The 10,695-nt window shown below is 33.2% G+C and overlaps 1 protein-coding gene across 1 annotated transcript; it reads left to right on the forward strand.

The window, feature by feature from the left end:
- The first annotated feature begins 537 nt into the window (after positions 1–537).
- Positions 538–10,452, forward strand: LOC115954274 (aminopeptidase M1-like). The gene is made up of 19 exons (XM_031072188.1): positions 538–793; positions 1,723–1,868; positions 2,738–2,840; positions 2,993–3,179; positions 3,263–3,356; positions 3,529–3,682; positions 3,798–3,902; positions 5,281–5,397; positions 5,471–5,584; positions 6,366–6,557; positions 6,710–6,992; positions 7,089–7,210; positions 7,289–7,380; positions 8,384–8,561; positions 8,645–8,759; positions 8,843–8,910; positions 9,015–9,089; positions 9,759–9,836; positions 10,019–10,452. The coding sequence occupies exons 1-19, from the start codon at positions 542–544 to the stop codon at positions 10,217–10,219; spliced, it is 2,676 nt and encodes an 891-aa protein (XP_030928048.1). The 5' UTR covers positions 538–541; the 3' UTR covers positions 10,220–10,452.
- Positions 10,453–10,695: the final 243 nt, after the last annotated feature.

The following is a 10,695-nucleotide window of genomic DNA, read 5'->3' on the forward strand; positions in this document are numbered from 1 at the left end:
TATTTTTACATAAGAAGTAGGTGGCGTCCCGATTTGGTATGAAACTTTGAAATTAGTATTTCTTGTTATCAATTTAGCAGTATGAACAAACCTACTACTACGTACCACATAACTTCTTTAAGACTTAGGTTTCTAACGTATGAGTTCATTGTTCATAGATTATCTCGTAACCAATCCAAAAAAAATACCATATTATTGAAACATTTGTCATAGTTTCTCATTCTATATTCATTGTCATCATCATTTGATCATCTAGGATGATAACATTAATAAAGATGTGCACTTAATATATTACTAGTCGCTAACTTGTATAATGCGTGGAAAAAATTATTTATATATATAGTTATATTCTCTTATCATTAATGAAACAATAAATCTATTTTTAAATTCTCCACATGAAAAAATAAATAGAAATAGTTTATCATTTGTCAATCTATATAAATTCTCAGAACTCTAAATAGCCCAATGTCTACTCTTTCACTCGTTTCAACTTCAATTCTTAATTACTCTAATTTTTTTTTTTTTTTTTAAGCGAAAGAATATGAAAGTTATGGTTTCCATGGAGGAATTCAAAGGGCAACCTCGGCTTCCAAAATTCGCTGTCCCAAAACGCTATGACATAAAGCTGAAACCGAACCTCACCACGTGCAAGTTTGCTGGCTCCGTGGCTATTGAGCTCAAAATCGTGGCAGATACCAGTTTCATCGTCCTCAACGCCGCTGAACTATCCATTGGTACCACCTCCGTATCTTTCACTCACCCAGCTGCACACTCTTCTAATTCTAAGCAGCAGGTAATACCTTTCTTATCTATCAGCCTAACTTTACTTTTAAAGTTAGTTTAAACTAATGGTAAAAGGTTTTGTTGTAAGTGCTTTAACTTAACATCCTAAAATATCTTGTTTGTTGAATATGTTAGAATAGATGCAATAGAGAACACAAGAATACGTGGATTACGTAATTCAGTTTGCTTATGGGCTACATCTTTATAATATGAGAGTGTAGTACACATCATTTGTTATAATGAACTTAACATGGGTATAATAATAGGTTAAACTTTGAGACTAACCATATATTAACTATGGTTAATAGATTTTTAGTATATGTAGGAGACTTGACTTATAAAGTAGAATTATGTTTAAGCCTATTATATATATTAGGCTTATATATATTTGTAACATTGTTAATCTTTAGCTTGATTGATTTAGTTGTTTTCGTGGTTGTATGAGCTCTAGCTTATTCAAATAAATAGTCAACCTTTGTGATTATCTGAATGTGAGACTCATTGACTGAATTGGCATTTATCATGACAAACCAAATGCCATGTCTTTTAAAAATAAAGTGTTGAATGAATAAGGTTTTGGATTTTGGAAAAAATAACTATTTAGCCTTAATTTTTGAACTATGTAGCCCAATAGCCTGCTTTTCAAAAAATATAATAAAATTCGCCTATTTTAGAACTTGATATTGCTGATGTCGAGTTCTATACATATTTTGCTACTAAATTTTTTTTTGAAAATTTTGCATAGAAGTTCCACTCAAGATTATGCACAGTACTCAAGATTGGTAATGTCGAGTTCTAGGTAAAACTCGATATCAACAATATCAAATTCTAAAACAAGGGTATTTTCACTATTTTGCTACAAAATTTAAAAAGGGGTTTTGGCTACATAGTTCAAAAAATTAAGACTTAATAGCCATTTTTTCCTTTGGATTTGTGCAAGTGTTAAAGCCTTTAAAAGTTGATGTGGTTGAAGAGGACGAGATTTTGGTTTTGAACTTTGGTGACACTCTTCCCATTGGTCTCGGACTTCTCACTATCCACTTTCAAGGTTCCTTAAACGACAAAATGAAGGGCTTTTATATAAGGTAGGTAGTTTTGTTGCAAAAAGGTTTTTTTTTTTTCTTTTTGGGATAAAACAAGGGAATTTTTTTAAAGAAAAACCATAGACTCGCCTTTAGCCAGTCAAATCTATAGAACCAATTGTCACGTATTTTTATTGCAAAAAGTTTAGAGACACAATTTTTCATAATACATATATATATTTTTTCACTTTTGTTGACCTTAATCTAATATGGTTAGTGAATAATAAAAGTGATGTAAGTGGTAGATCCATACAAAAAGTAATGTTACTTCAATTACAACTTATCTCCTTAGTATACATGTTTCTATGCAAAAATCATGTTATTCCAATCACAACTTATTATCTCAGCAAATTGTCAATGGGGTTTAGTCAAAATGTGTTTGTGGCAGTGAAGATGTGCATGTGGATGTGATGACAAAAAATGGGTTCAGTTCTTGGGAATGAGAATCATTTTATAAAATTATGTTTTGCATTCCACTTGTATAAGACCAACTAGGATGTAAATTACTTAAAAATTTTAGGTGATTTTTTTCCCATTTAGGTAAGTGTTGAATTTAGTTTTTATCCATTTGATAAAAACAGTTAAAAAAATAAAAATTAATTAAAAAAAAGTTCTTTCAAATTCAAATATACTTAAAATGATTAAATTTTTATTTCCAAATGCTGTTTCAGATTATCAGGCAGGCCTTTGACCATAACAGTTAAAGGTTTAAGTTAATGTATATACTCTCTTTAATGGGATTGAACCTATGATTTCACCCTTCACCATTTACTTATGAATGGAGCTAATTATAAATGCCTTCTGTTTTCTGCTAAATGAGAATTTTATTAGTAATGTGTATATAATTTAATAAATGTTATTCTGCTTTCCAGTACATATGAGCACAATGATGAGAAGAAGAATATGGCAGTAACACAGTTTAAACCAGATGATGCTAGGCGATGCTTTCCTTGTTGGGATGAACCTGCTTGTAAGGTGTCACAATCTCTCTCTCTCTCTCTCTCTCTCTTGGTTAATTTAAGATCTTGTGACTAAATTATTTTTGGTTTGTAAGTAGATTTGCTTGATTCTATTTCAAATGAACAAAAGCTTATTTGGCCCTTCTTTTTGGGCATCGAGTGTTGCAGGCTACGTTCAAAATCACATTGGATGTGCCATCAGAACTAGTAGCTCTTTCCAACATGCCAATTATTGAAGAAAAAGTGGTTGGGGATTTGAAGACAGTTTCATATCAAGAATCACCAATCATGTCTACACATTTGGTGGCAATTGTTGTTGGTTTGTTTGATTATGTGGAACATCTTACATCTGATGGTAAAAACATTACAATATGTTCACTGTTTCTTGTGGTATTATGATCCTTGTTCTTGATAGTGTAATCTTACATGACTTTACAGGAGTTAAAGTTCGAGTATATTGTCAGGTTGGTAAAGTAAATCCAGGGAAATTCGCATTGGATGTTGCTGTTAGGACACTTGAATTATACGAAGAGTAAGTTTTACTGTGAATCGCCACCAAACTACTGATTAAAAGACACAACATAGAATTCTTTAGCTAAATAGTGGACACTGGATCATGGTTATTGGTGATCCCTTGAGTCGTTACATTTTTGTGCTTGTGTTGTATTATTTGAAATTCCAATTAACCATGATAATTTCTGCAGATACTTTGCAATGCCTTACTCTCTTCCCAAATTGGATATGGTTGCAATTCCTGATTTTGCTTTTGGTTCCATGGAGAATTATGGTTTGGTTACATACTGTGAAACAGCTTTGCTCTATGATGTTCAGCATTCCACAACTGCTGATAAGCAGAGGGTATTATGCATGTTGTGAATGTGGCTATTTTTGTTAGAATTTTGTTTGGCTAATATAGTATGAAGCTATTGTTTAAATAACACTGCACAAAATGTTTAATTATTATTTGTCTCAGGTTGTGATTGCTGTAGCCCACGAACTAGCACATCAGTGGTTTGGCAATCTTGTAACGATGGAATGGAGGACTCATTTGTGGCTGAATGAGGGGTTCGCAACATGGGTATTTATTGCATTGGGTTGAAAATGATCCAAACTGAGCTGTTGATTAAAATTTCCAGATTGGCTTTTATAATTATGTTTTGAAAATGAGCCAGGCTCAATTTTATCACCAAGCTAGATAATATGTTCATCCTTACATCATTTATTTTGTTCATTAAGCTAAAGCTTGTTCACACATCTTTTGATAGGATTATTTCCTTCTCATTAACTGTTTATATATTTCAAAATACATGCTTACATATACTTAGTTATGCTTTAGGTGATATCGATCTAGTTACTTTGGTAGGCTACTTTTCTTCATTTATGGCCCTATAAAATAAAGTTCATTAACCTTGTCTTCACACATAACTTTTTGCTATGAATTAGACTATTTATATGTCATTGTTTTGTTGTGAAAGTACATGCAAAATAATAAAATAGCAAGCTCCGCAATACACAAGATTTAACTTGGTTAGGCTAACTCCAAGCCTAACTTTGCAGGCAATCACAACAAAATTTACTATTAATAATAGGAATTACAATCACAAAAACTCTCAACAATAAACTTACCCAAAATCCCAATACACCCAAAGGTGCCTCACGCTAATCACTAGGCAAAGCTAGTCTATCCCTCGTACAAGACAAAGCTTTGCTCTAACTCTCGCACACAATAAAGCTACTTTACCACTCCTTTTATAAGGGACAACACTCCTTACTACTTCTCTTTTCAATATGAGACTAACTCTTTTAATATAATTGGTACACCTCCTTATTATTCTTCTAACCAATGTGGGATTCCAAAACCAATGAGGAATTCTTGCACCTTCTATCATGCGCTGGACTCAACATGTTTATAACTTTCTTAAAGAAAGTTCATTTAAACTATATAGTATTAAGTAGTTAGCGGAACTTAAGGTTGACTTTTACATATATATATATATGTATATATGTAAAAGTCAACCTTAAGTTCCGCTAACTACTTAATACTATGTTTTAATTTGATTTTTTTATCAATCAAGCCTCAAAAGGTTGGCTTGAGCCTAACTTCATTATCATTATTAATCCACTATTTCACATCTTTTTTTTTTTTTTTTTTTTTGTGTTAAAATGTTGATATTGTTAAAAGTGGACATTCTTGCATCAGTTGTAGATATGTATTTGAAATAGTAGATGTGAGCTAGTGTGAAAAAATATTTTTCCTTATTAAATTAAACTACATAATTTTTTTTTTGTTGGAACGTAGCCCAAGCTCTTTGTAAATGGTTTTTTTTTTTTTTTTTTTTTTTTTTTTTTTTTTTTTTTTTTTTTTTCACACAGCCAGCATGGATCATGTGTCTATATATTATTCCTTATTACACTGCTTGTTGTAAATTATATATCATTTATTTCAATATGTGCAGGTCAGTTATTTAGCAGCTGATCGCTTGTTCCCAGAATGGAAAGTGTGGACTCAGTTTCTTGATGACTATACAGAGGGTCTTGGAATGGATGGGCTTAGAGAGTCCCATCCCATTGAGGTACTATAATTGCTTTAAGAAATTAGTATTATTACTTTTTTGAGTATATCTCAATTTAAGCGTACTTTTTTAGGTGAAGATAAATCATGCTAGTGAGATTGATGAAATAATTGACTCGATAAGTTACATAAAAGGTGCATCTGTTATCCGGATGCTACAAAGCTATCTTGGTGCTGATTGCTTTCAGGTTGGTTGTTAGATTCTATACTGGTATATATTTCTTGTCCCAAGTAAAAATATTTCTAATTATTGAAGAAACTCTTTTCCCTCCACTCCCAAATTCACATGAAATTTAAGTCATGGAAACCCTTCATAAAGTAAGTCCTAGAAAAAGATAGAGCAATAGGAGTTTTCTTTTTGCGAGTTCTGAAGAGGTTAGAGAGGTTTTGTTCAAAATAGTTGGAGAATGAAAGAGGTTTAGGAAGTAACCACTAACGTGATGAATACTATATAACTAATATTTTGAAAAGTACTCATTTCTATTTATATATAGAAACAATGGTGATACTCATCTAGATAAGAAATGGAATTAGAAAGCATATTTACTTGATATCTGGTGACATAGTCTCAGCTTGATTATCTTCTAGATTCTTTCTTCCATGTGTTAATGGTTCGTTTGGATTGAGGGGAGGGGAGATGGAGTAAAGTAGAGTTGGTTGAAAATTAGCATAATTTCTACCAAACTCTACTCTACTCCCCCTCTCTCCCCCTCAATCCAAACAAGCCAATGATTGCAATTAAGATTTGTCCTTTTAAGTTCCATCTTTGTCAACCGATCATCTTCTGCAATATATGAGATTTTTGCTAAAATCTATTCTTTGGATTAAGAAGCTCAATTAGCTTGCTCATTGTATGGCAGTTAATTATCTTTTTTCTTGCATCTTTAAATTCTTTTTCCCCCCTTGTTTTAAGTAACTGTTTTTTGCTCCTCTTCCCCTCCCCCCTCTCTAATTTGTGTATGCAATCAGAGGTCACTTGCTTCATATGTAAAAAAGTTTGCTTGCTCAAATGCGAAGACAGAAGATTTATGGGCTGCACTTGAGGAGGAATCCGGTGAGCCTGTGAACAAGCTAATGAATTCATGGACAAAGCAAAAGGGGTACCCAGTCGTCTCTGTCAAAGTCATCAAAGTCAAACATAAAAAATTGGTGTTTGAGCAGGTTTCTTGTGTCGGGTCTCTTTCACCCATTTTTTCTTGAAATAATATATCTTAACCCTGATGCATACCAAGTTGTTTTACTTTGTAGTGAGTTTCACTTAATAATATTTTGAGGACTTACTGGGTTCATACAAATCAATGTAATAATGGCAGTCACGATTTTTGGCAAGTGGTTCCCATGGGGATGGGCAATGGATTGTTCCAATAACATTATGCCGTGGCTCATATGATGCGCACAAGAATTTTCTACTTCAAACAAATTCTGGAACTCTTGATATGAAAGAGCTCATGAGTGACGAAAGCAATTTAGCATCTGCTTGGGTAAAACTTAATGTCGATCAGACTGGTTTCTATAGGGTTGAATATGATGAGGACCTTGAAGCTAGACTCCGAAATGCAATAGAGAACAAATACTTATCTGCAACAGACAGATTTGGTAGTTTTGATATTTTTACTCATACCAGATTTTATCTCATGATGGTATGTGTTGATGGTTGAAAAGAGCACTTAACACAACTCATTCGTTTAATAGGCATCCTGGATGATTCATTTGCCCTTTGTATGGCTCGCCAGAAGTCTTTCACTTCATTTTTTATCTTGCTGAATGCTTATAAGGAGGAACTTGAATATACCGTGCTGTCTAATTTAATCAAAGTAATGCTCAACTCTTGCTTAGGACAAAGTTTATTTCAGTTGTGCTCTTAGTCCTAATTCTGGTCCCTCTATTCACAGATAAGTTATAAAGTTGATAGAATTACAGCTGATGCAGCCCCTGGGTCATCGGTTGCCAGTTTTTTTATTGAACTTTTCCTTCATTCAGCAATGTAAGTTGTCCTATATACAAATAATTGAAATTCCTATGGTGGCCTAAGTCATTTGGGTTGCTCTCTCTACTGTTTTTTTTGATATAGTGATATCTTTGAAGCTGATTATATTCATTTTGGTTGAGAAAACCCTAAAAGATGTTAAGGTCCTAGAATGTATGACTATACATTTTCACAGATTTATAGCATGAGAGTATCTTTTCTTTATATACTGAATAATTATAGCATATTAATCTCCCATGTATATGACATTTTCTGAATTTAGTCAATCTTTTTCTTTCTTATATAGAGCTGCTAATAGCTAGTAAATAGCAGACATAGGTATTTTTTCAGTAAATCTTGGAGATAAAGTTTATATGTCTCAGAATGTAAAAAGAGAGCTTTAAGGAAGAGAAAAACTCACTTAAGGATCGTTGTGGATAGACACAAAGTTTTACCTCAGGATCTAGGATGTGGATATATTTTTTTCTTTTTGAAAACTAGGATGTGGATATTTCATACATAATGTGACTGGCAAATAGTGTTTATTTCTTTTATTTAGAGATATTCAATATATGCTTAATCAAGATAAAACTTGTCATACATACTAATAATTATATTGAATAAACCTTATAGATCATGTCTGAAGTTGCGTAATATGTATAAATATCTAAGGAAGCAAGCAGGATGTCAGAAAAAGTTTTAGGGGAAGGGGTCTTCGACTTGATGGCTGCAGACCAACAACGAGTTATATCAGACCTTAGATGCTAATGGAAACCAAGTGTGCATCACTAACCCAAATAATGAGCACTCAAAAACTTTGAGCAAAGTGAAGAGCCTTATAGCTTAGTGGCATTGCTTGCTCTTCTATATGAGGAGATTAAGGGTTCAAATCCCCCTTCCCCATTGTTGTGGCTATCGAAATATCAAAAAAAAAAAAAAAAAACACTTTGAGCAAGATTTAGCTTCTTTTTTATTTCATTCCTCCATTTATTTTTTCTTCAATGTTTGAATTTTTTTGCAGGAAGCTTGGTTGGGAGCCTAAGCCAGGTGAGAGCCATCTAGATGCAATGTTGAGAGGAGACGTTTTGACTGCCCTTGCTGTGTTTGGACATAATTTGACACTAGAAGAAGCAAGTAGTCGTTTTCTTGCATTCTTGGATGACAGAAATACACCACTCCTCCATCCTGACATAAGAAAGGTTGGTAAAAAGAGCATTAGTCAATCTGTACTATTTTTCCGTCTACAATACCTATCAACTTTTCTAATGGGCTCTGGTTGCAGGCAGTATATGTGGCTGTAATGCGAAGAGTCAGCACCTCAAACAGATTTGGTTATGAATCTCTTTTGCGAGTATACAGAGAGACTAATTTGAGCCAGGAGAAAACACGCATTCTAAGTAATTACACATCATTATTTAAATGTTGCAAAAAATTTGATCTCTCTAGTATGTTGGAGACATGTCACTTTTTGTGCTTGTAGGTTCATTAACATCTTCCCCAGATCCCAACATAACTCTTGAAGCTCTCAACTTTTTGTTGTCTTCTGAGGTATATATAATTGTGGGGGTCAAGATTTTTTCATACATGTTGATATATAATGGTTTGATGGAGCTTGGGATGCTGATGCTGACTTTATTTCCCATTCAAACTAGGTTCGTACCCAAGATGCTGTTCTTGGACTTGCTGTTAGTAGGGAAGGAAGGGAAACAGCTTGGACATGGCTGAAGGTAATACCCCAGTTGTAATGTAAAATGCAAAAATCACATTGCATTGAAGAATTTCAACCGTTCATGTGCATACACTATATCCATGTTTTACATTGATCAAAATTGTCCTAAAAAAATTAAGAGACTGGTCTTAGATTTTGCATGTGGATTTTAGGAAGAAAAAGGAATTTCAGCGTGTACAGAGTACAGGGCACTTGCCTTCTTTCATGTAGAAAAAACATGCATTGTGGTGCACCTGATAGACCTTAGACCTTAGACCTTTTCCCCTGACTCCAAGGAAGACAAAGTTCTTGGAAGAGCTGAAATTGAACCTTAAATATCCCTATGCCTAAATAGCTTGTAGGAGCTTTAGGTTTTTTAATATCTCTCACATTTAATAAAACATCTATATCAGAATTTCTAGCTTTAACACAAGTACAGTTTTAATTTATTTTGCTCAGAAATTACATGATGCTAGTCTAGACTCAGAACAATTCTTTTTTTAGCTTAATGTTGTGAAATCTTTATGCATAACATGAATGAACAATTCTTTTTCTAGTTTTGATTTACTTTGGCACTGATCCCCTATTATTCTATTCTTGTGTTCATCACGAATACATTCATCATTGATGCATACCTCTTTGTTATTTAATGCATTTTTTTCTGTTTTTAAATGTGATTGAAATAAAGAATTACTGGGAGCATATTTCAAAAACCTGGGGTTCTGGATATCTAATAACTCACTTCATCAATTCAATTGTCTCACCGGTTTGTCTCTCCCTTCCTCCTCCTCTCTTTTGTTGTTACTTGTTAGTTCCACACATATCATTATAGTCGTTTGTATCTCAATTAAAATTAAATAAAATTTAAATTCAAATGCATTTAGTTAGTTTTTGTTACTGCTTATCTTTTTTTTTCCTTTTTCTTATTCTGTTCTATCTATCCCCTAGTTTGCTACGTTTGAGAAGGCTGAAGAAATACAGGAGTTTTTTGCAAGCCGTACTAACTCCAAGATTGCTAGAACCTTGAAGCAGAGCATTGAAAGGGTTCACATCAATGCATATTGGGCTCAGAGTTTTAGGATTGAGTTACAGAATCATCTTGCCTGGCCCATTGAGCGAATTGTACAAACTTATGGTGTAATACTATGAAGAAACAATAAATTGATTGGTTAACAAAATGCTTTGAGGCACGAAACTTTGCCGTCATTAGACAATATTTGGCCCCCACAAAAAAGATGCTAGAAGGCTACTGCATATTTGTCTTATGATACAACTAAACCAAGAATCCTATAGAGATTGTCAAAAAGTATTCGTAAATGAATGTGGATCACTATTTATAGCCAAGAGGGTTATAGCCCTTCAAAATGCACTTTGAAGACACACTTTGGATGGTTTTAGCATTCATAAATGAATTGGAATCACTATTTATAGCTAAAGGGATTATAGCGCTTCAAAAGGCATCTTTAAAGAAGCACTTTGAATGATTTTAACGTTCAAAATACATACTAGCCATTTAAAGCACTTCAAAACTGTTATATGACTATATTCCCAAACCTCAATTGATTGAAATTTACACTTCAATCCATCTAGTAGCTTAATGACTCGATCGATCAACCTACTATCAA

The sequence above is a fragment of the Quercus lobata genome, chromosome 7, assembly GCF_001633185.2.
Source record: "Quercus lobata isolate SW786 chromosome 7, ValleyOak3.0 Primary Assembly, whole genome shotgun sequence".
Lineage (NCBI taxonomy): Eukaryota > Viridiplantae > Streptophyta > Magnoliopsida > Fagales > Fagaceae > Quercus > Quercus lobata.

Coding starts and splice junctions, on each gene's coding strand:
- LOC115954274 (XM_031072188.1), top strand. CDS start 542: ATGAAAGTTATGGTTTCCATGGAGGAATTCAAAGGGCAACCTCGGCTT. Junction 8,562..8,644: donor TCCATCCTGACATAAGAAAG/GTTGGTAAAAAG, acceptor CTCTGGTTGCAG/GCAGTATATGTGGCTGTAAT. Junction 8,911..9,014: donor ACTTTTTGTTGTCTTCTGAG/GTATATATAATT, acceptor CATTCAAACTAG/GTTCGTACCCAAGATGCTGT.